The sequence below is a fragment of the Hippocampus bargibanti genome, linkage group LG01, assembly GCF_051943395.1.
Source record: "Hippocampus bargibanti isolate YZ-2025 linkage group LG01, ASM5194339v1, whole genome shotgun sequence".
Lineage (NCBI taxonomy): Eukaryota > Metazoa > Chordata > Actinopteri > Syngnathiformes > Syngnathidae > Hippocampus > Hippocampus bargibanti.
In genome coordinates, this window is record NC_142734.1 from 1311032 (window position 1) to 1335842 (window position 24811).

Here is a 24811-nt window from a genome sequence, read left to right on the forward strand (position 1 = left end):
CTGCGACTGTAAAGTGACCTTGAGAGTTTTGAAAGGCGCTTAGAAATGAAATGTATTATTATTATTATTATTGTTATTATTATTGTGTTTGGATGCAGTACAAAGCCAATGTATTTCTGTTGTTAAGCGCAATACAAATCAATGTGTAATAATAATAATAATACATTTTTAAGCGCCTTTCAAAACATGTATTGCATTGTATTGTTTCAACTGATATTTTGTATTTCATAATTGACTCAATTAGACTACCACATTGTTAAAATTGTTTTCCAGTGAATCACAGCGTTTAGAATGCACAATACGTATAATGAACCGAATGAGTCATATGCTGATTAAAACAAAGGTTTTACGTTTCTTTTCTCAGATGACATTTTGCGGACCGATCTTCCTTTGTGTGCAGCGCAAGTTGGCACTGAACTCCAGAAGCAATTTGCCACCCTTCCAGGTTGGTTGATTTTCTAGCTCTCCTGAACAGAACAGTGATACCTTGGCTTTCAAACTTAATTGGTTCCCAGACAGTGTTTAAGGCGAAAAGTGTGTATCCCAAAAAATAATTTCCCATAGGAAACCATTAATATCAGAATAATCCGTTCCCAGGTCCCCATAAAACATCATTTTCTACTTTCTAATTTTGTAAAATTACACAAAATATACCTTATTTTGTTTATAATAAATGTGTTTTTGTATTGGAATTAAAGAAATAAACTGTACTATATAATAAAGTCGTTTTATTGACCTTTGTGATGGCCGTTGATGTCTTGATGGAATGGAGTGGCAACTGTTCACGATGACTGCAACTTTTCCATTTTTCACCTCCACCCGCAGGAGGCCGAGGGAGCGACGGCAGCCCCATCGTCATCTTCCCGGAATTCCCAACTTTCTGCCAACTGGAAGACAAAGAGATCAAAAATGTGCTTTACTACCTCACAACGGTGCCCAGGTCAGTTTCAAATGATGCCTCAACGATGATGACATCACTCAGTTTAAAAATGGAGACTAGAGCAGGCATATAAAAGGACAGGAGACAAGAATGGAGTTATATCGATAGATATATCGATATATATAATAATGCACGCACGGAGAAAATACATAATAAATATCATGTCATATCGATATACACTTTACTGTACATCATAAATACATAAATATATATAAACAAACAAATAAATACATAAAACAAACACATGCATGATCACATGCATAAATACATATAAAAGACTGAATTTTGTGTCTGGAGTGTGCGTGTGCATGTGGCCGCCTTTCTGTGTGTCTGTTGTTTTCTTGCGACAATCGGTCGCTGCACCCCTCTGCGAGCCCCCTCCCCTTTTTGTCCCCCCCCCCCCCCCCACGTGCCTATCTGACTGCTCTCTCGGTTGCTGATTGGCTGTGAGGGAAACAGCATGATAACCAGCTTGTCTCTGATTGGCTCAGTATGAAATACTGCTGGTGGGGGAGGAGTTTGAGGAAGGGGGGGGGGGGTGGTCTTCAAGGATGAGGACCGTCCGTCCGTCCCTTCTGTTCATCTGCCGCAAACAGATAATCGCTGAAGCAGGACAAAATGGAATGATGGAAAATCAAGGAATATTTCCGGGACATGACCTTGGAATATTGATCATAGAGGTGATGATTATTTTGATTTTTATGATTTATGGAATGACTGTACATGGATATGGATGATCGTATTTCATCTGGCTGCTTTGAATGTTAATCATCGATGGGATGGATAGAAGATTTGCTCCTGCTGCATTCACTACGTGGTATTTGAATAACTCGTATGTGCTCGTTTACATTTGTTAGGCAACCTTTAAGGCAAAAAAAAAATAACATTACTTTCATTTTTTTGTCATTATTTTCCCCTTTTTGTGCATGTGGGATGGCCAACGTCTGTCCAGGCCTTCACTGAGAAGATTGGCTTCACATGCCCAAATGCGCACACGCACGCAGACTGACACGTGCATTATCATGATGAGATTTCACTGATCCTGAAAGCGATGCCGGTATTGTTGCGATGTTGCATTAGCAAAAAAAAAAAAAAAAAAAAAGACGGAGCCAAGGTTGCCATGGTGATTTTGCGGTGCTCACTTACTGACTATTTATATTCATATTGCTAGCAGCAACCTCTGCGTTTTTAAAGCATTTGACTGCCCCCCCATACACACGTGTGTGTGTGTGTGTTGTGTATATGTATGTGTATATGTATATATACGTATGGGTATATGTGTGTGTATATTGAAAGGTATATGTACAGTATATACGTACCTCTGCGTTTTTAAAGCATTTTACTGCCCCCCCCATACACACGTGTGTGTGTGTGTTATGTATGTGTATATGTATATGTGTATATGTATATGTGTATGTATATGTATGTGTATGTGTATATGTATGTGTATATGTATATGTACAGTATATACGTATATGTATAGGTGTGTATATATGTGTGTATATATGTATATATATATGTAAATATGTATGTACATATGTATATGTATGAATGTGTGTGTGTGTGTGTGTATATGATGTGTATATATATATATATATAATATATATGTATGTGTGTGTTTGTGTGTGATATGTGTATATATATGTGTGTGTATATATATATGTATGTGTGTATATGTATATATACAGTATATATGTGTGTGTATGTGTCAATATATGTGTGTGTGTGTACATATATATGTACTGTATACAGACAAAGTCAAAATACAACCAGATGAACTATTTATAAACTATTGTACTTCACAAGGATTCTTTCATGCATGAAAAGAGGAATAAATAAACAAACAGACAGACAGCATCTTCTTCTCTCCTTGCAGCATTGCCGCATCAGGAGTAGGATTCATTCTGGTCATCGACAGGAGACTGGACCGATGGGCCGCTGTAAGGTCCACCCTGCTTCGAATCGCAGTAAGAGGCTACATGGAAGTATGTGGCGTGTATTTTTGTGCGCGTGAGGCCATCGCGCAAGTCTCATCATGCCGGTTTGGCTGTCGGTCTCTGCATGCATCCACAGTCATCACTCTTGTATCTTCATACATTCCTTTCACCGACTAGCCCGCGTCATCGGCAGGTGGACACCAGAATAGAGAATCGAAAACCTTGTTTTGTTTTTGAAGCACTCACTGACCGGGGGATGCATTTTTAGCAAAGCACATCCATGCGCATCTGTTGTCAATATGTTAATCCTGCGCAACACGAGTGAGCTTGTTAGTTGTATGCATATGTGTACTAATATATGCTAATTGAATACCAAGATCATAAGGCTCTTGTTCTCTCTTATGTCTGCACACTGACTGGCTCATTACTCTTGAGGGGCAAATCCTCGGCCCGCCACATCATTTTCTTCGGCCCGCGAAAGCGAATCAAACGTGTTAATTTCCATGATGATTGCTAAAATCGGAGCCAAAATTTCATATTATTGGATGTCAACCACAATAAAAGTCATTATTCTTGACTTCAGATTTGAAAACGAGTTATTCATTAATTTGCTGTGTGCTCTATATGTAATATTTAAAGGGATTTAAACATTCTAATGGGTTCCCCAAATTCATAACGGCCCTCGAGAGGAAACCATAACTACAATGTGGCCCGCGGCAAAAAATGACTTTGACACCGCTGAGTTAAAGTGTCCAGAAACTACTTCAAAATGACCCTGGAATTGGCGAGTTTGAGAAGGTCCCGCCCCCTTGTTCGTGACATCACGCCAGGACGTCTTGCCTTCCTCTCGAATCAAAACAATGGCTTCAGATTGGGAGAAGATGCTTTCTTGTTACTCATCCACTTATGAATATGATTCAAATAGTTCTGAAGAGTTGTCTGTGACTGTGGAGTGTCCTTGAGAGCTTTGAAAGGGGCTTAAAAATGAAATGTATTATTATTATAAACTCACATTTTATTTATTGTATCCTATTTTTATTGTATTTTATTGATCATAGTACCTATGCTTGTCTGTGACTGTAACGTGTCCTTGAGAGTTTTGAAAGGTGCTTATAAATGAAACATATTATTATTATTACTGTATCTATTAGCTAGCTAGCTAGCTAGCTTTCTATCTATTTCAGTTACTTCTGGGTTGAATGACCGCTGGCGCGTGTGGCTGCCGCTGCTCACCCACAGGAAAAATATCCTGTGACTATAAAGTGTCCTAGAGAGTTTTGAAAGGCGCTTCTAAATGAAATGGATTATTATTATTATTATTATTATTATTATTATTATTATTATTATTATTATTATTATTATTATTCAAATTTTGAGAATATATTTTCAAAGCATCTTGGAACTGGTAATGTGATTGTGTGTCTAGTGAGTGTGCACATCATTAGGTTGCCAAAGTGGAGATCCAGTATATGCACTGTATCATGTGTCTGCATTAGCATGTCGCGGGACAGAGTTTACATTGTCATGGTAATGCGGCAAGGCTACTCTGAATTAATTAATTTGGAATAAATTCTACTTCCTGGCATATCATAGTGAATTGTCGTAACGCTCAGCATATCTTTACATAATAACAAACCCACCTTATTTTGGGCATGTGGGGGGTCAGTGGTGGCGTGTGTCACTCTGTCCATCATCTCTGCCTCTTGTTGCACCTTTACAACCTGCACTTTTTCCCCAAGGAGACAAAGTAAAGGGGGTTGGTTTCCATGGCAACTGCATGCTGCAGGCATGCATCTGGGCCGCAGGAAAAAAAATACAATTCCACTGCATTTTGGTCATTCAGTTAAATATAAAAATATGGACACACACAGAACTATACAGTACAGTGATACCTCGGTTTACGAACCCCTTTAAACATTAAAGAGACATGGAATGGGACTCTCCTTCCAAGCAGCAATTCCCTCCCTCCGACTTCCTCCCACCCCATTCCATTAAGCCATCAACGACCATATCAAATGTAAAATTATACAGTACAGTGATATCTTTAATTATAATACCATATCATATTTATTATACATAAAATCAGGTATATTTTGTGTAGTTTTAAGGCTTAGAAAATTAGAAAGTAGAAAATTATGTTTTATGGGGACCTGGGAATGGATTATTCTCATTTTAATGGTTTCCTATGGGAAATTAATTTTTGGGATACACACTTTTCTCCTTCCACACTCTGTCTGGGAACCAACTAAGTCCTTAAGGCAAGGTATCCCTGTATACCGTTGAGTCCTGACACTAAGATTGCTCCTCCAGGGCGTCTTCCCAGCGACTGTAAACTTGGTTCTGGTGTTGCGTCCCACCACATTGCTGCAGCGGGCATTGTCAGACTTCCTCTTCAAGTTCAACAAGGATGAGTTCAAAATGAAGGTGGGGCTTTTCTCCTCCTTATAATTGGTCATTCCCGGGACTTCCCGTCTCATAATTGGATCCATTTCTCTACTCTGCTTCTTCTTTTTCCTTGAAGGTGGTCATGCTGAGTTCGGTGACCGAGCTCCATGCCTACATAGACCCCGGACAGCTAACCACGGAATTGGGGGGCACGCAAGAATACTGCCATGAAAGCTGGATTTCTCACCGCACTGTATGCACGCACCCGCACACTCTGCAGGGTCACAAACGGCTTGTTTCCAGGCAACAATGGCTGTGTATGTCTGTTTCTGCCTTTCCTATGCAGGCAATTGAAGCGTTTGCTCTGATGGTGAAGACGACGGCTCACACTCTGCAGGCCTTTGGCACAGAGCTTGCAGAAACAGAAATGCCCAATGATGCTGAGGCCACCACCAACTTGCTGCAATTGCATTCTCAGAACAAAGACAAAATGAAGGTCTCTTTCTCCCTCCCTCTCATGGGGAGGAAAGACCTTAATAGGGGGGGGGGTGTATATAGATACACAGAGAGAAGGGGGGGGGGCGTTCCCTCCATTTTTGTTTTCAAATTCTTTGTCAGTCTTCAAACTACTTGATGCAACCCAATCAAAAGTACTGATCCTTAATTCATCAGAAGTGCTTCATTCCTTCAAAAGTAGTTGCAATCATTTCAGTAGGTACGATGAGTAGGTACGATGAGTGGGTACGATGAGTGGGTACGATAGGTAGTAGGTAGGTACGATGGGTAGGTACGATGGGTAGGTACGATAGGTACGATAGATGGGGTAGGTACGATGGGTAGGTACGATAGATACGATAGGTAGGTACGATAGGTAGGTACGATAGGTCCGATGGGTGGGTACGATAGATGGGGTAGGTACGATGGGTAGGTACGATAGATACGATGGGTAGGTACGATAGATACGATGGGTGGGTACGATAGATAGAATAGGTACGATGGGTAGGTACGATAGATACGATGGGTAGGTACGATAGATACGATGGGTAGGTACGATAGGTAGGTACGATAGGTCCGATGAGTGGGTACGATAGATAGGATAGGTACGATAGATTGATAGATTTGGATTTGCACTTTGCTCGTCACGCTCAACATTTGTACATTGCGATTTGTTATTGTCATTGTCATGTGGTTCATGTGTTCATTTCTTCAAAACTTTGATTTTCCAGGAGGATCTCCAGGTGTCTCAATCTCAAGGCGCCCGCCTGTTGGAGTGCATTAACGAGCCTTTTCGGACTGACGCGGAATACCTCATGACGCACGAAGAGCTGGAAAACTTAGCCACTGTGCAACGGTAAGCCATCTTGACCCCGTGTGCATGTTGGGACTCGTTGATTCTCTGGTCTGCCCGCGTTTCCGCCATGCCATTCTCAGGCTTGTGGGTCAGCTGGACGAGACCGAGACGGCATTTGACGATTTCTGGGAACGTCACCGCTCCAAACTGGAACAATGTTTGCAACTTCGACGTTTTGAGCAGCACTTCCGTGAAGTGAGTTGAGAACATTTGCAGTCTGTGCAAAGCAAGAAAAAAAACTATTCTTTACGACCATCCTTTGATGTCGCTCACAGGTGCGCTGCCAACTTGATGCCACGTCAGAACGCTTGTGCGGTTTTTCAGAGGTCAGCGTCAATCCTGCCCATGCTGAGCACGTCCTACGTGAGCTTAGCAGTCATGAGGAAAAGGCCTGTGTAAGAACATGAGCACATACGCACACACACGGCTAGCAGAAAATGCTTCAAAATGAGATGGAAGGACTTCTCTAATCGATTGCAAACATTTATGCTTTCCTCTTCAGAACTATTTGAATCATATTCATAACTGAATGAGTAACAAGAAGAGTCTTCAAGCAACCTAGCAGACGTCTTTTTTTTTTTAATTTGGGATGACGGTGGAATGGCTGGAACAAACCAAGAGCAGGCAAACACAATTTTTTTGCTCTAATAGGACGTTCTGGACTATGCGCTGTCACTTGCTGGCGAAGGCGACGGACTGATTGAGAACGCTCATTATGCGGAGGACTCCATTCGGCCAAAGTGCTGCGAGCTGAGGGCAGTGTGTGAGGAGATCACTTTGACTCTGAGGGACAAAAAGAGCTTTCTTCTAACGGCGATGGAGCTCCACCATGCCCTGGAGAAGGTACAGTTATACCTAGATTTACGAACCCCTTGGCTTGTGAACTTTTCAGTTTACGAACGTTATATTTCTGATAATTTTACCTTGGCATATGAACTTTTTTTGGGATACACACGGAACTGCCTCAATGGGTGATGTGTCGTTTGCGAACGAGCCCGTTTTTCTTACAACACAATGGCAGCCGACTTTTTTTGTCCTCTATTCCCCGCCCCCAGTCTTCGGTTAAAGCCACGCGATTGGTCAAGAACGCAGCAGTGAGGGGAGGTGATTTAAACATTAAAGAGACAGGCAAACGACAGTGAGAGAGTTTCTACTTTGATAGTTCAAAGGCAGAGTGTAGACTGCAAGGTTAACATATCCCATCAATCAGGCTCCACAAACAACCCGCACAAGCCGTCTGTACACTAGAGGCAAAAAGCTATCAACCCAGCTAAACAGAACAAAATTGATGAGGAACTAGATAAAATTATCAAAAAACTAGATAAAATTATCACAGAGAAAGCACCTACAAGGGATCATTCTTCAAGATGGTGAAAGAAGAAGGCTACGTTCCTCATCAAGTATTTAATGCTGAGGAAATTCCATTCCATCAAGCCATCAACGACCATCACAAAGGTAAATAAAACTACGTTATTATACAGTACAGTTTATTTTGTTAATTATAATACCATAGCACATTTATTACACATAAAATAAGGTCTATTTTGTGTAGATTTAAAAATTAGAAAGTGGAAAATTCTGTTTTATGGGGACCTGCGAACGGATTATTCTCATTTTAATGGTTTCCTATGGGAAATTATTTTTTGGGATACACACTTTTCGCCTTAGACACTGTCTGGGAACCAATTAAGTATGTAAGCCAAGGTATCACTGTACTCTCACTTTGGAGCTGAACAGGTTTGTTTTTCCATCAGGCCAGCCGTTGGTGCGAAGAGGGGATTTATCTGCTGGCGAGCCAACCAGTGGATCGCTGTCAATCGCAAGATGGGGCCGAGGCTGCTCTCAAGGAATTGGAACGCTACCTGGAAACAGAGTCGCTTCACACCCTCATTGACTGCGGCGCCATCTGCTGCCAATATGAAGCCGTGCTCACCACTCAGCTCAGGGTCAGTCAAGTCCAAAATTTTAAACGTGATCATAAACGTAAAAAAACTAATATTTGGAAATGAAGCTGAGTTGAAGTCATTCACTGCCAGACGATGTGCAAAAAATGTGTTCACTCCAGTGCCAGGGTTTTTGTCATTGTCACTGGAATTCTAGGACACACAGAATATTGAGTTGTAGGACTACATCAACATTCAATGCAGCGTAAGAAACCTTAGACTCTCGTCTTTCATCCAAAAAAAGTTAATTCCTAAATTATACAGGTCTGGTGTTATATGTGCTTGAAATGAGGGCAGCTGTCCAAAATATAATGCAATACATCCATATTGGTTTAGATAGCGCTTTAACAACAGCTGAAGCTGAAACGAAGCGCTAGCATTGGTAGTCATCTGTATTTGGTTTTTCTACTTCTTTCTTTCCTTTCCTCTTCCTTTTATAACTTTGCCGCCGTGTTACTTCTGGGTAGCGTGAACGCTGGCGCGAATGGCTGCCGCTGTTCACCCCCAAAAAAAACCAAGTTCTTAAAAATAATAAAAATAAAATACAAAAAATATGATATAGAAATATGACTAATATAATAAATAATAAATAATAAGTTGCTATCCTGTGACTATTAAGTGTCCTTGAGAGTGCTTTGAAAGGTGCTTAGAAATAAAATGCATTATTATTACTACTATCATTATTATTATTATTGCAAATGCTGCCCGCTTGAGGAAGGGAAAAAACATGGCCAGAGGCCAAGGCCAGTGCTTTATCGGCACCCAAACAAGAAAAAAAACCAAAACCCTTACAAATTCAGGAATGGCGTTGTACGTCATATATTCAATTCCCAAAATAAATTCAGGAATGGCGGTGAATGAGTTTAAAAAATATATATCTGTCTCCTAATCCAAGTGTTACATGTTGATGTCCTGCATGTCTTCCATCAGGACCAGGTGGAGCGAGTTTTCCAGAAGCAAAGCTCCGTCCAGGAAATGTTTGAGAAGAGACGCGTCAGCCTGAAAAAACTCGCCGCCAAACAGACGCGACCAGTTCAGCCGGTGGCTCCAAGACCCGAAGTCAAGTCTCCTGTCTCAAGTCCCAGTACGTCGAAAAAGCCGACCATCAAGTTTGTTCAAACCTTAAAGGACAACCGACACCTTTTTTTTTTTTCTTTCCAAACTGACATCAGAAAAACGTTTTCTAGCATCTAAAATAGCCAAAACACGCAGGCTGATATTTTTAGTCAAACGCAATTTTTTTTAGTCAAATACAAAACACCAATAAAAATGACTTCAAGTGTCCCGAAACAGCCACCAAATGAGTTTGAAACTGGGCAGATTCAGAAAGTCCCGCCCCCTTGTTCGTGATGTCACGCCAGGATACTCCTTCACAAACTGCCTCAGAATCTGCTCCAGAATCAAAACAATGGCTTCAGAGAGTTCAGATTCGGAAAAATATCCTTTCTTGTTACTCATCCAGTTATGAATATGATTCCAATAGTTCTGAAGAGGAAAGCATCAATGTTTGCAATCGATTAAAGAAGTCCTTCCGTATCATTTTGAGGCGTCTGGAATAAAATAAAAATACAGTGATACCTTGGCTTACGAACTTAATTGGTTCCCAGACAGAGTGTGTAAGGCAAAAAGTGTGTAGCCCAAAAATTAAATTCCCATAGGAAACCATTAAAATGAGAATAATCCGTTCCCAGGTCCCCATAAAACATAATTTTCTACTTTCTAATTTTCTAATCCTTGAAACTACACAAAATATACCTTATTTTATGTATAATAAATGTGCTATGGTATTATAATTAAAGAAATAAACTATTACTCATCCAGTTATGAATATGAATCAAATAGTTCTGAAGAGGAAAGCATAAATGTTTGCAATCGATTAAAGAAGTCCTTCCGTATCATTTTGAGGCATCTGGACGGCAATGTGTAGCGTACCAGAAAATGCACAAGATGGCGGACAAGCTCCATTGGAAATGGGCTGATTTGTCTGCTGGGAATTTGTATCAACTAGTATCAAATAGTAGTCTTGGTGCAACACACAACGATTTACCATCGCGTTATTTATATGTTTTCCGTGTAATTTCGCCATCACCACGGATCAACACGATGTTTTCAGACCAAACAAAGTACCCAAAATGCATTGTAGGTCGCTTTCTTGGTCAGAGGCGTTCCCTCCGTGACGTCACTTCCGGCATCGACATCAACTGGACAACAAAATAAGACTTCATGAATATTCAACGTGACTTTTAAAAAGTAAAATATAGCTTTATGCGGTGGAATCTTTGTAAAATGCGCTCAGTAGAAGTCATTGGAATTGATTTTTACAAATTATGGACGCAACTTGTCCGGGGGTGTCGGTTGTCCTTTAAACCTTCCAACTTTTCTGTGTGTATCAGATCAACAGAGAAAAGAGAGGAGATACTCGGCAGATAATGCCTTCTGCACAAAGGTAAATTTTGTTGTCCTATCAAGATGCACAATTAGGTCACTTTTCAAACTCATTCACTGCCATTCATGAATTAATTCGGGAATTGCAAATTTGACGTAGAGCGCCATTCCCGAATTCGTTCACGATTTGTTTTTTTCTTGCTTGGGTGCCGATAAAGCGCTGGCCAGACCTCTGGCAATGTTTTTTTTCCCTTCCACAAGGGGTTAGCATTTCCTTTTTTTCCGCCATGTTCGCGCTTTGTTCCAGTTTCAGCTGTTGTCAAAGCGCTATATATGACACTAGGTGGTGTAACTGCAGCTTGACAGCACTTGCAGCTATTTGCTATCTATTAGCTCTGGCTGGCTAGATCGCTATCTGGCTGGCTCGCTAGCTACCTAGCTCGCTATCTATTCACTAGCTAGCTGGTTGGCTATCTAACTAGGTATCTGTTGGCTATCGATTGGCTAGCTAGCTAGCTTTCTATCTATTTCAGTTACTTCTGGGTTGAGTGAACGCTGGCGCTTGTGGCTGCCGCTCCCGTGACTGTAAAGTGACCTTGAGAGTTTTGAAAGGCGCTTAGAAATGAAATGTAGAATGTATTATTACTATTATTATTATTATTACTACTACTCTTCTTCTTTTTCTTGTTCTTTTTGTTCTTCTTCTTGTTCTTCTTCTTGGTCCTGTTGTTGTTCTTGTTGTTCCTGTTCTTGTTGTTCCTGTTCGTGTTGTTCTTGTTTTTCGTGTTGTTCTTGCTGTTCTTGTTCTTGTTGTTCTTGTTGATGTCGTTGTTGTTGTTCTTGTTGTTCTTGTTCTTCTAAAAACTCAATCTTCTGTAGGTCCTGGAATTTGAGTGAAAATGACAAAAGCCCTGGCACTGGAGTGGCCCAATTTTTTTCACATGTCTGGCAGTGAATGAGTTAAATTGTCTGATTTGTCTAGGCTGAGTGTCCCGTGTCCATCGTGTCCATGGGTGGCACCAGACACGCCTCCCTTTCCGAGGAAGACGAAAACCTGGCTGTGCTACGACGGTGAGCGTCTTCACTCCTTTCAGCTTCGACAAGTGCTCTTTCGTCAACGATGACGTGATTGGAGTACAGTCATCCCTTGCTACTTCGTCCTTTGATTATCGCATTAACTTTGATAAACGAGGGATTACATGCACGTCTATCTTTTTTTTTTTTTAAACTATGATCCTGTTTATGCTTTCTAGCCACGTGATGAATGAACTGCTGGAGACCGAGAGAGCGTACGTGGAGGAGCTTCTCTGCGTATTAGAGGTGAGCTTCCTTGTTGTCTAATAATAATAATAATCAGAATTATCTTTATTGCCAAGTATGTAGGAACAGTAGTAATTGTGTAGTAGAAGTAGTAACACGAATCGCATAGTATCGTTGTCAAAATAGTCGTGCTAAGTGGCAGTCTATACTTGTTCCAGTGGTAGTTGTAGTAGTCGTAGTAGTAATAATAATAATAATAATAGTATCAGGAATAATAAGAGTAATAGTAGTAATAATAATAATAATAGTGATAGTAATGATAGTAATAATAATAGTAGGAATAATAATAATAGTGATAGTAATGATAATAATAGTAATCGTCATAGTGGTAATAGTCATAGTAATAGTCATAGTAGTAGTTGTAGTCGTCGTAGTGGTAGTTGTAGTAGTCGTAGTAGTAATAATAATAATAATAGTAGTAGGAATAATAATAGTAATAGTAGTAATAATAATAATAATAATGATAGTAATGATAGTAATAATAGTAGTAGTAGGAATAATAATAGTAATAATAATAATAATAATAGTAGGAATAATAATAATAGTGATAGTAATGATAATAATAGTAATCGTCATAGTAGTAATAGTCATAGTAATAGTCGTAGTAGTAGTTGTAGTCGTCGTACTCGTCGTAATGGTAGTTGTAGTCGTAGTAGTAGTAATAATAATAATAGTAGTAGGAATAATAATAGTAATAGTAGTAATAATAATAATAATAGTGATAGTAATGATAGTAGGAATAATAATAGTAATAATAATAATAATAATAGTAGGAATAATAATAATAATAATAGTAATAATAATAATAATAATAATAATAATAATAATAGCCTTTCAAAACTCTCAAGGATGCTTTACAGTCATAGTATAAGAACTTTTTTATGCTGCTATGCTGCTGCGGCTTATTTATGAGTCACAGAATAAAAAAAAATTGGTGTGATTTACTACTAGTCCACAAGAGGGTACCGTTAGCCAGGAAATAAGGCCTGTGAGGAATCTGATTGGTTCAAACGACAGTTTGATCAAAACAAATTTTATGATTGTGTCTGTACGGCACTCGCCACGCATTTCCCGATGATACGTCCAGTCGTTGAACAACGGGGCTTATGTCGTTCCAGGGTTACGCGGCGGAGATGGACAACCCTTCAATGGCTCACCTCATTCCCAGTGTGCTGCTGAGTAAGAAGGACATCCTGTTTGGGAACATGTCGGAAATCTACGACTTTCACAATAAGTAATTGGTTTTTTTTTCTATTGAGACTGAACACTGGGACTTGTGCACTTTATTTATATATCTAAAAGGACAACCGACGTCTCCGGGCAAGTTGCGTCCATAATTTGTAAAATGGCTTTAAATGACTTCTACTGAGCGTATTTTAATAAGATTCCACCGCATATAGCTAGATTTTACCTTTTAAGACTCACGCTGAATATTCAGGAAGTTTTGTTTTTGACTGGATGACGATTCCTGACGTGACGTCACTGAAGGAATGCACCTGACCGAGAAAGCGACACACAATGCATTTTGGGAACTTTTTTAGGTCTAAAAACACCGTGTTGATGGCGAAACTAGAAGGAAAACACATAAATAATGCTATGGTGAGTCGTTGTGTGTTGCACCAAGACTACTATTTGATACTAGTTGACACAAATTCCCAGCAGACTAATCAGCCCGTTTCCAACGGAGCTTGGGCGCCATCTTGTGCATTTTCCGGGACGCTACATTGGAGTCCAGACGCCTCAAAATGATCTGGAAGGACTTCTTTAATCGATTGCAAACATGTATGCTTTCCTCTTCAGAACTATTTGAATCATATTCATAACTGGATGAGTCACAACAAAGCATCTTCTCCGAATCTGAACTCTCTGAAGCCACTGTTTTGATTCTGGAGCAAGGCAGTTTGTGAAAGAGTATCCTGGCATGACGTCACGAACAAGGGGGCGGGACTTTCTGAATCACGCCAGTTTTGAGCTCATTTTGTGGCAGTTTTGGGACACTTGAAGTCATTTTTCTTGGTGTTTTGCATTTGACTAAAAATATCAGCCTGCGTGTTTTGGGTATTTTAGATGCTATAAAACTTTTACTGGTGTCAGTTAGGAAACAAAAAAAATGTCCTTTAATAGATTCTGAATTTAATTTTCAGGACATTTCTGAAGGATCTGGAGGCTTACACAAAGTGCCCCGAACTTGTGGGCCGCTGCTTTCTGGAACGAGTTAAGTAAATTTTCAATGACAAGGTTGATGAAGGTTGAAGAAAAGCCAACTTGGTTGTTCTCTCTTCTCAAGATGAAGGACTTACAGATCTACGAGGCTTACTGCCAAAATAAACCGCGCTCGGAAAGTTTATGGCGCCAGTGCTCGGATTGTGCCTTCTTCCAGGTTCGTTCATTTTGCACCACCAAAGTGTAGCGGTAATGTGTCTTCCTTAAGCCATGGCAAAATACTCATTATGGTTACATCACATTTTCAGTAGCTGTTTATTTGTTTTGTTTATCAAATTACCCCTAATATATAGCAAAATAACAATGTAAATAATCATAACAGTGCATACTTTATCAAAGGTCGGCATTTTACAAAAATTTCATCCGTGATTGCCATTTATGTATTTATTTATTTGTTTATTTAATTGTTTATTTATTAATTTGTTTATTTGTGTATTTGTTTAATCTTTTTTATTTGTGTATTTGTTCGTGTTGATATGTGGTGGTGTGTTTTTGTTTATGTATGTATTTGTTTATTCTTTTGTTCATTCATTTATCTATTTATTTATCTATTTAATTATGTATGTATTTATTTTTGTGATTATTTATTTATTATTTATTTATTTATTGCTTATTTGTTTATTGTTTGTTCATTGTTTATTTATTTATTGTTTATTCATTGTTTGTTTACTGTTTATTTATTTATTTTTATTTTTTTAATTCCTTTTCTTGATTTATTTGTTTATTTAATTGTTTATTTAATCATGTATTTATTCGTTTCCCCTTTATTTATCATCCATCATTTATCATTTATATATCATTCATTGTTTATCGTCTATTGTTTATTTATCATTTATTTATCGTTTATTTATTTGTTTATTTATGCGTTTTTAGTTATTTGTTTATTAATCATTTATCGTTTATTCATCATTTATTTATATTTTATTTATTTTTATATCTATTCATTTATTTATTTGTTTATTCATTCGTTTATTGATTTATTCATTTAAACGGTAATCATCCTTAGGTCAGGCAGTCATGTTATTTTAACTGTGCTTCCGGCATCGCTTCTCACAGTAAATATCATTGGACCACAGATCTGTCAATCAATCAGTCGGTCAGCTAACACCGTAAGCCAATTTAACCCGTACTTCTCCCCCAACAGGAGTGTCAGAAGAAGTTGGATCATAAACTTGGATTGGACTCTTACCTCCTGAAACCCGTCCAGAGAATCACCAAGTACCAGCTGCTGTTGAAGGTGAGCCGCATTCACGTCGCGGCATCGCGGCGGGTCCACGTCTAAAATTGAGAAGATTGTTTGCGTTTGCAGGAGTTGTTAAAGTACAGCAAAGGTTGTGATGGCTGCGACGACCTGCAGGAAGCTCTCACCTCCATTTTGGGCATCCTGAAAGCTGTTAACGACTCCATGCACCTAATTGCCATCACAGGATATGAGGTATGATTGCATTTTTGTCCAATTACGGTGATACGTCGGCTAACGAACGCTTTAGCTAACCAACTTTTCGCCTTATGAACGTTAAATTCACGAGAATGTAATCTTGGCATACAAACTATTTTTCAGGAAACAACAGGAATAACATTGGTTGTTTTTAGGACGTGTATATAATATATAATAATAATATATAATATACGACCATCACAAAGGTAAATAAAACGACTTTATTATACAGTACAGTTTATTTTTTTAAATTACAATACCGTCGCACATTTATTATACATAAAATAAGGTATATTTTGTGTAGTTTTAAGACTTATTTAGTAGAACATTATGTTTTATGGGGACCTGGGAACGGATTATTCTCATTTTAATGGTTTTCTATGATAAATTAATGTTTGGAATACACACCTTTAGCCTTACAGACACTTTCTGGGTACCAATTAAAGGACAACCGACGCCTTCGGACAAGTTGTGTCCATAATTTGTGAAATCACTTCAAATGACTTCGACTGGGCGTATTTTAATAAGATTCCACCGCATATAGCTATAGTTTACGCTTTAAGACTCGCACTGAATATTCCGGAAGTCTTGTTTTTGAGTTGGTGACGAGTTCTGACGTCACGCCACGGAAGGAACGCCCCTGACCGAGAAAGCGACACACTCCAGCAGTCCTTTTATCACGTCAATGCGTTTTGCGGTACTTTGTTTGTTCTGAAAACCAACTAAAAATATCATCTTGCATGTTTTGGGTATTTTTGATGCTTTAAAACGTTTTTCTGATGTCAGTTAGGAAACAAAAAAGTAATGTCGGTTGTCCATTAAGGCTCATTTAGTAGAAAATTATATTTTATGGGGACCTGGGAACGAATTATTCTCATTTTAATGGTTTTCTATGAGAAATTAATGTTTGGAATACACACCTTTAGCTTTGCACACACTTTCTGGGTACCAATTAAGGTTGTAAGCCAAGGTATCACTATTTAAAAAGTGTTTAACGGCAGTGAATATTGTTTAAATTGTATTTTTGTTCATGTCAGGGTAACCTCTCCGAGCTGGGTCGTTTGTTGATGCAAGGTTCCTTTAGCGTGTGGACGGAGCACAAGAAAGGCCACGCCAAGGTGAAGGACCTGGCCAGGTTTAAACCCATGCAGAGGCATCTGTTCTTGCACCAGAAGGCGCTTCTCTTTTGTAAGAAGAGAGAAGAAAATGGCGAGGGATACGAAAAAGCTCCATCTTACAGCTTCAAACATTCTCTCAATGTGAGTGGCGGCAATGTTCAGTCCGCCATTTTACTTTAAAAGCTGACTTTTTTTATCTTGCTTTGTTGTTTTCTCCATCAGATGAGCGCAGTGGGAATTACGGAAAACGCCAAAGGAGACAACAAGAAGTTTGAGGTTTGGTGTAATTCACGAGAGGAAGTTTTTATTGTCCAGGTATGCTTTAATGTTCCATTAGGATGATGGTGATGATGATTATTATTATTATTATCGATATTATTCATATGACTAAAGGACAACCGACACCATTTTTTTAAATCATATTCATAACTCATTCACTGCCATTTACATTCGGGAATTGAAAATATGACGGAGAGCACCATTGCCAAATTTGTTTGCGTTTTGTTTTTTTTCTTGTTCGAGTGCCGATAAAACGCTGACCAGACCTCTGGCAATGTTTTTTCCTCTTCCACAAGGGGACAATGACAATAACCCTGGCATTGGAGTGGACACGTTTTTGCACATCATCTGGCTGTGAATGAGTTAATGTAATTAATAGCGCAGTGATACCTCGGTTTACGAAGCCCTAATTTACGAACTTTTCGGCTTATGAACTTTTCGGTTTACGAACGTTAAATTGATGAAAATTTTACCTTGGCATACAAACTATTTTTCGGGATACACACGGACGGAGCTGCCACAATGACTGCTGTGTCGTTCGCGAACGAGCCCGGTCTAACAAGAAAATGGCAACCCACTTGTTTTTGTCCTCAATTCCCTGCCCCCAGTCTTTGGTTATTATGGTTTGGTTTATTATACCGTACAGTTTATTTAATTATTATACCATAGCACGTTTATTATACATAAAATAAGGTATATTTTGTGTAGTTTTAAGGCTTATTTAGTAGAAAATTCTGTTTTATGGGCACCTAGGAACGGATTATTCTCATTTTAATGGTTTCCTATGGGAAATTATTTTTTTGAGATACACACTTTTCGCCTTACACACTCTGTCTGGGAACCAATTAAGTTCGTATGCCAAGGTATCACTGTATTGTTCTGTGTTTTTCCCTTTAGGCTCCAACGCCCGAAATCAAAACATTGTGGGTGAATGAGATCCGCAAAGTGCTCACCCAACAGCTAAAAGCCTGCAGAGGTATCATGACACACTTGACACATTCGTAATAATCAAGTATCTTCTTTGTTGTAGAGCATTGTAGCTTTTGTTGTTGTTGTTGCTGTGGACAACATTTGAATTTGTGTTCTTACGAAGTAAGTCTCAGGCTTCAAACGCAATATAATATTTATAAAAAATCTGAATGATATGACAATGAAAAAAAAATACACGGTAAAATTGGAACTGATTTCAAAATAAAATATTGAAAACGTTTCCCGTACAAACTTTATTGTATGCCGTACACATCTAAAAATGTGCAAAAATCGTGACAATAAGGCAAAATACGGCCGGTTAACATGTATGCTTTTGCTTTCAAATCTATGAATAGACGCCAGCCAGCAGAAGAGCTGCGACTCTCCAAACCACACCACCAACTCTTCCATTTCGCTCAGGTCGGTAGCGAGATCAGCTCTTTCCATCACTGTTAAAGGACAACCAACAACTTCGGACAAGTTGCGTCCATAATTTGTACAATCACTTCAAATGACTTCTACTGAGCGTATTTTACAAAGATTCCACCGCATATCGCTAGCTATGTTTTACGTTTTAAGACTCGCGCTGAATATTCAGGAAGTTTTGTTTTCGACTGGATGACGATTCCTGACGTGACGTCACTGAAGGAACGCTCCTGACCGAGAAAGCGACACACAATGCATTTCGGGTACTTTGTTTGGTCTGAAAACATCGTGTTGATGGCGAAATTAGAAGGAAAACACATAAATAACGCATTGGTGAATCGTTGTGTGTTGCACCAAGACTACTATTTGATACTAGTTGACACAAATTCCCAGCAGACAAATCAGCCCATTTCCAACGGAGGTTGGGCGCCATCTTGTGCATTTTCTGGGACACTACATGCTGTCATTGACGGCTCGAATTGATACGCAAGTAATTCTTTAATCGATTGCAAATTGATGCTTTCCTCTTCAGAACTATTTGAATCATATTCATAACTGGATGAGTAACAAGAAAGCATCTTCGAATCTGAAGCCATTGTTTTGATTCGCGAGCAAAGCAAGACGTCCTGGCGTGATGTCACGAACAAGGGGGCGGGACCTTCTGAAACTCATTTTGAAGTAGTTTTTGGACACTTGCAGTCATTTTTATTGGTGTTTTGCATTTGACTAAAAATATCATCCTGCGTGTTTTGGCTATTTTAGATGCTAAAAAAAAAACGTTTTTCTGATGGCAGTTCGGAAACAAAAAAAAATGGTGTCGGTTGTCCTTTAAAGCTTCCCGATTGTGCTGATGACACTCTGTGTTGCCACCTTAACACAGCCCCTTTCGAAGCAACAGTCAAAAGAGCCAAAAAAAGCAGCAGGAGGAGAAGAAAGCGGAGGTGATCGCTGCGTCCGACAACTCGTTGCCGACCAAACACAAAGGTGACTATACTTGATGGCCTCAAGGTCAAAATGTCATGCTACTTTATTATCTTTTTCTCTTTTGTAATCCCGATCTTTTCTTCACCATCCTCATCTGTCTATCTGTCGTCATCTTTGGGTATTTCTTTTGATTGCCACCGACCACCCCTTCTTTCTCCACATATACCGATTCATTGCTTCCAGATGAGACGGCGACAATTTCCACCGCCGACAGGTCGTCACTGACTAAAAAGCGTTTTACTTTGCAGGGCTTCGGCACTCTCAAGAGTCCAAAAGGTAAACACGACAAATAGTTTTGTTGTAGTAGTTGTAGTCGATAAAACGGCACTACTTTTTAAAGGACAACCGACACCATTTTTTTGTTTCCTAAATGACATCAGAAAAACGTTTTATAGCATCTAAAATAGCCAAAACACGCAGGCTGATATTTTGAGTCCAATGAAAAACACCAATAAAAATGACTTCAAGTGTCCCAAAAGTACTTCAAAATGAAACCGGAAATGGTCCCGCCCCCTTGTTCGTGATGTCACGTCAGGACGTCTTGCCTTGCTGGAGAATCAAAACAATGGCTTCAGATTGGGAGAAGATGCTTTCTTGTTACTCATCCAGTTATGAATATGATTCAAATAGTTCTGAAGAGGAAAGCATAAATGTTTGCAATTGATTAAAGAAGTACTGCCGGATCAATTCCAGCCGTCAGGACTCCAATGTAGCGTCCCAGAAAATGCACAAGATGGCGCCCAAGCTCCGTTGGAAAATGGGCTGATTTGCCTGCCAAAATGGCAGCCGACTGTTTTTTGTCCTCTATTCCCCGCCCCCAGTCTTCGGTTAATGCCACGTGATTGGTCAAGAATGCAGCAGGTGGTTTAAACATTAAAGAGACAGGTAGACAACAGTGAGAGAGTTTCAACGTTCCTAGTTCAAAGGCAGAGTGGAGACTGCAAGGTTAAAATATCCCAGCAATCAGGCTCCAAAAACAACCCGCACAAGGCATCTGTACACTTGATGCAAAAAGCTATCAATCCAGCTAAACAACACAATTGATGAGGAACTAGATAAAATGATGGCAGAGAAAGCACCTACAAGGGATCATTCCTCAAGATGGTGAAAGAAGAAGGCTACGTTCCTCATCAAGTGTTTCATGCTGAGGAAAGCGGCCACTCCATTCCATCACGCCATCAACGACCATCACAAAGGTCAATAAAATGACTTTATTATATAGTACACTTTATTTCGTTCATTATTATACAATAGCACATTTATTACACATAAAATAAGGTATATTTTGTATAGTTTTAAGGCTTAGAAAATTAGAAAGTAGAAAATTGTTTTATGTGGACCTGGGAACAGATTATTCACATTTTAATGGTTTCCTGTGTGAAATTAATTTTTGGAATACACACTTTTCGCCTTACACACTCTGTGTGGGAACCAATTAAATTCGTAAGCCAAGGAAGGTATCACTGTAATTGCTGATCATTTGACTCAGTGTGTTTCCAAGGGGGTCGGGAAACACTGTGTGGACAGGGCCACCTGGTGGCTATAACGTCGCATTGCACGAACCCGCGCAGAGAAAAGAAAGTGTCTGATTCTTTTTTTTTTTTTTTTTTTGTCTGTATCAACTCCCTCCATGGCCCTTCTTTCGACTCCCCTTGCCTGCGTGGCCAGGCTCAGGCATGAGCCCAGAGCACAGTGCCAAGCGCCACTTGGTCAAGAGCGACCCGACTCCGTTTGGGTTCAAAGGTAGCATGTCGTCTTATTATTATTATTATTATTATTATTATTATTATTATTATTATTATTAACAGGGTGTCCGTCTACCATTTGTCATCCGTCCTCTTGGTGGTGTGTTGTCATCGTTCTTGTGTTACCTTGAGAATTATTTCATGGCCGAAATATCATTCGCATTAGCCTGTGATTCGGATATTTTTTTGGGCCAGCAGAGAAGGCCTTTTAGAACCTGCCGTCTCACCACTGGTCAAACCTATCACTGCTATCATCCACAGGTCGTCATCATCATCAATAACCACCGGCTAACCCCGTCGTATTTTGGGCTCCACAAACATCTCATTGCTGTGTGCCATTTTGTCAATTCTTTCCCCCCCCTTCTTTTGTTTTAAATGTTATTTATTTTGGGGAATATACCCTCATGTCGTCTTCTCGCAGGCTTGACCAAAATGTCGCTCTCAATGGATGCTTCTGAGGAGAATGACGACTACTCCAGCGGCGAGGAGCCATTGAACTCCGACACTGAAGAGGATGCAGTACAGAAGCTGGTGAGAGATGCAAAAAATACATATACAGTAAAGTCTCGTTATATCGATATTCAAGGGAGTCCGAAAAAATATCGATATAACCGGGACTATCGATATATCCGACCCTGTTTGCATGTAATTGTCTCAGCGCGTGCATAGAAATAGTATCGATATAACCGGGACTATCGATATATCCGATATCGATATAACGAGACTTTACTGTATACGACAAAACAACCTCTCAGATTGAACAAAAGTACAGTGATACCTCAGCTTCCGAACTTTATTGCTTCCCAGAAAGTGTAAGGTGAAAAGTTTGTCTTCCAAACATTTATTCTCTATAAGAAACCATTAAAACGAGAATAATCCGTTCCCAGGTCCTCATAAAACATAATTTTCTATGAAATAAGCCTTAAAACGACACAAAATATACCTCATTTTATGTATAACAAATGTGCTACAGTATTGTAATTGAAGAAGTAAACTGTACTGTATAATAAAGTCGTTTTATTGACCTTTGTGATGGTCTTCGATGGCTTGATGGACTGGAGTGACCGGTTTCATCAGCATTAAACACTTGTTGAGGAGCGTAGCCTTCTTCTTTCACCATCTTGAGGAATGATGCCTCGTAGGTGCTTTCTCTGCGATAATTTTACCTTGTTCCTCATCAATTGTGTTCGGTTTAGCTGAATAGCACATTTTTTATGCATAAAATAAGGTATATTTTATGTAGCTTAAAGGCTTACGAACTAGAACATTGTTTGATGGGGACCTGGGAATGGATTATTCTCATTTTAATGGTTTCCAATGGGAAATACATTTTTGGGATACACCGTTTTCGCCTGACACACTGTCTGGGAACCAATGAAGTTCGTAAGCCAAGGTATCACTGTACAGTGATTTATATGGCACTTGAACAACAGCTGAAGCTGAAACAAAGCGCTAACATGGAAAAGAAAAAAAAACATTAGTTCCAGAGTCCATGGCCAGCGCTTCATCGGCACCCAAGCATAAAAAAAAACGAACAAATTCGGGAATGGCGCTCTAAGTCATATTTTAAATTCCCAAATAAGTTTGTGAATGGCAGCGAATGAGTTAAAGTGATACTCCATTTGATTTGGCTTTTAGATTCCGGGGAGATACACGGTGGTGGCAGACTCCGACAAGGCGGGACCTCAGGATCTGTCAGTCAAGAGCGGAGACGTGGTGCAGCTCATCAAAGAGGGAGAAGAGGGCCAGTGGTAAAAAGTCTTTTTACGTTAGCACTAGCACCTGTATTTTTTATATTTTCGCAGCTCCGCAGCAAATATGTTGTGACGCAGGTTTGTGAGGAACCTACGCAGCAGCAAGGAAGGCTGGATGGCACATGCAAACCTCCATGGCTTAATCGCAGAGTCCAAGTCGTCTCAGTCACTCAGCAGCTCAGGTTGGCCCAAATCATCATTTCACATACGTGAATTGTGACAATGCAGGTAACATCCGAGTTACGACCACGACCGCCAGACCTTTTTTAAATGTACAGGTAACAGGAATGAACGCTGGCGCGTGTGGCTGCCGCTGCTCACCCGCAGAAAAAAATATCCTGTGACTGTCAAGTGTCCTTGAGAGTTTTGAAAGGCGCTTATAAAATAGCTGGCTAGCTTTCTATCTATTTGAGTTTCTTCCGGGTTGAATGAACGCTGGCGTGTGTGGCTGCCGCTTCTCACCCGCAGAAAAAAATGATCCTGTGACTGTAAAATGACCTTGAGAGTTTTGAAAGGCGCTTAAAAATTAAATGTATTATTATTATTATATTATCTGATTCTGATTATTATTATTATTATTATTATTATTATTATTATTATTATTACGACCGAGTTCCGTTCCGACCAAACGGTCGTAAGTCGAAATGGTCGTAAGTTGAAATCCATTCAAAATGTCGAACAGAGACTTGGAGGCTAAATGACACGCAAACTCCCCACTCTGATGCCATCACACGGTCGATTGCTGTGCGAGCGTGAGATGCTGGCTGGCTAAAATTGTCGTACGCGATACCGGCCTGCTAGCACGTTGCGGTGCCAGGCGTTGAATTAAATGTGACAAATAATAAGGTTGGGAGGTCATGGTCGTAAGTAAGGGTGGCCGTGAGTCAAACTGGTCGTAAGTCGGATGTTACCTGTATTTATTTTTTAAAATTATACACCTGGCACAGCAACGCGCGAGCAGCCAGCAACGCGTACTACAATTTTGGCCAGCCAGCATGTCACGCACTCGCACAGCAATCTACTGCGTGAGTACACTCAGTACTCAGTTCAGTAGTTATACAGTACAGATACGGTCTCGGCAACATCTCTTGTAGTACTGTACACTGCTTTTTTCCGTCGGAGTCTGAGCATGTGTGCCGGGCCACCACTTCTGGTGATTTTTTTAACAGCGCACATGCGTGGGAAGCCGTGTGTATTTGGGTCAGTAGAACGCATGTGCGCCGACACTAAAAGGTAAGTATAACATTTGTAAATAACAGTGAACAGTTTGGTATATATAACAGGTCGAGTTAAACAGTAAAAAAATCGATAATATGAAATATAAAATAATAAAAAGACACAAAAGGTATACAATTTAAAACTTTACAGTAAACAGTTTGGTATACAGTAATAAAAATCGCTAATATGAAGTATAAAATGATAAAAACGACACAAAAATGTATCAATAAACTGTGCAGTAAACAGTTTAGTATATATTACACGTACAGGTGGTTGGTATATAATAGTATTCAATAGAAAACGTTGCTTAAAAACAACAGTTTGACACCCCATACTATCCTGTCGTATGAACCTCGTTTCTGCCATTTTGAATGGATTTCGACTTACGACCGTTTG

At 39.6% G+C, this 24811-nt stretch overlaps 1 protein-coding gene across 7 annotated transcripts in view; it reads left to right on the top strand.

Annotated features, from left to right (window-relative positions):
- Positions 1 to 24811, top strand: part of mcf2la (mcf.2 cell line derived transforming sequence-like a) — a 38611-nt gene that overhangs the window by 11640 nt on the left and 2160 nt on the right. For 3 of the 7 annotated variants that reach the window (XM_089019628.1, XM_089019691.1, XM_089019765.1), the window contains exons 2-31: positions 365 to 445; positions 826 to 940; positions 2817 to 2907; positions 5188 to 5301; positions 5399 to 5515; positions 5609 to 5758; positions 6489 to 6613; positions 6694 to 6808; positions 6889 to 7008; positions 7265 to 7456; positions 8368 to 8559; positions 9487 to 9640; positions 10950 to 11002; positions 11924 to 12012; positions 12195 to 12261; positions 13380 to 13495; positions 14406 to 14475; positions 14549 to 14641; positions 15629 to 15721; positions 15794 to 15919; positions 16960 to 17181; positions 17263 to 17355; positions 18217 to 18295; positions 18645 to 18708; positions 19595 to 19698; positions 19882 to 19974; positions 21367 to 21441; positions 21865 to 21974; positions 23082 to 23194; positions 23276 to 23379. In XM_089019628.1, coding sequence (XP_088875754.1) covers positions 365 to 445; positions 826 to 940; positions 2817 to 2907; positions 5188 to 5301; positions 5399 to 5515; positions 5609 to 5758; positions 6489 to 6613; positions 6694 to 6808; positions 6889 to 7008; positions 7265 to 7456; positions 8368 to 8559; positions 9487 to 9640; positions 10950 to 11002; positions 11924 to 12012; positions 12195 to 12261; positions 13380 to 13495; positions 14406 to 14475; positions 14549 to 14641; positions 15629 to 15721; positions 15794 to 15919; positions 16960 to 17181; positions 17263 to 17355; positions 18217 to 18295; positions 18645 to 18708; positions 19595 to 19698; positions 19882 to 19974; positions 21367 to 21441; positions 21865 to 21974; positions 23082 to 23194; positions 23276 to 23379 — 3330 coding nt within the window. Of the gene's footprint in view, positions 1 to 364; positions 446 to 825; positions 941 to 1478; positions 1621 to 2816; positions 2908 to 5187; positions 5302 to 5398; positions 5516 to 5608; positions 5759 to 6488; positions 6614 to 6693; positions 6809 to 6888; positions 7009 to 7264; positions 7457 to 8367; positions 8560 to 9486; positions 9641 to 10949; positions 11003 to 11923; positions 12013 to 12194; positions 12262 to 13379; positions 13496 to 14405; positions 14476 to 14548; positions 14642 to 15628; positions 15722 to 15793; positions 15920 to 16959; positions 17182 to 17262; positions 17356 to 18216; positions 18296 to 18644; positions 18709 to 19594; positions 19699 to 19881; positions 19975 to 21366; positions 21442 to 21864; positions 21975 to 23081; positions 23195 to 23275; positions 23380 to 24811 lie in introns of those variants that run through there. The other 4 variants (XR_016118222.1, XM_089019846.1, XM_089020059.1 and 1 more) reach the window with 4 other exon arrangements.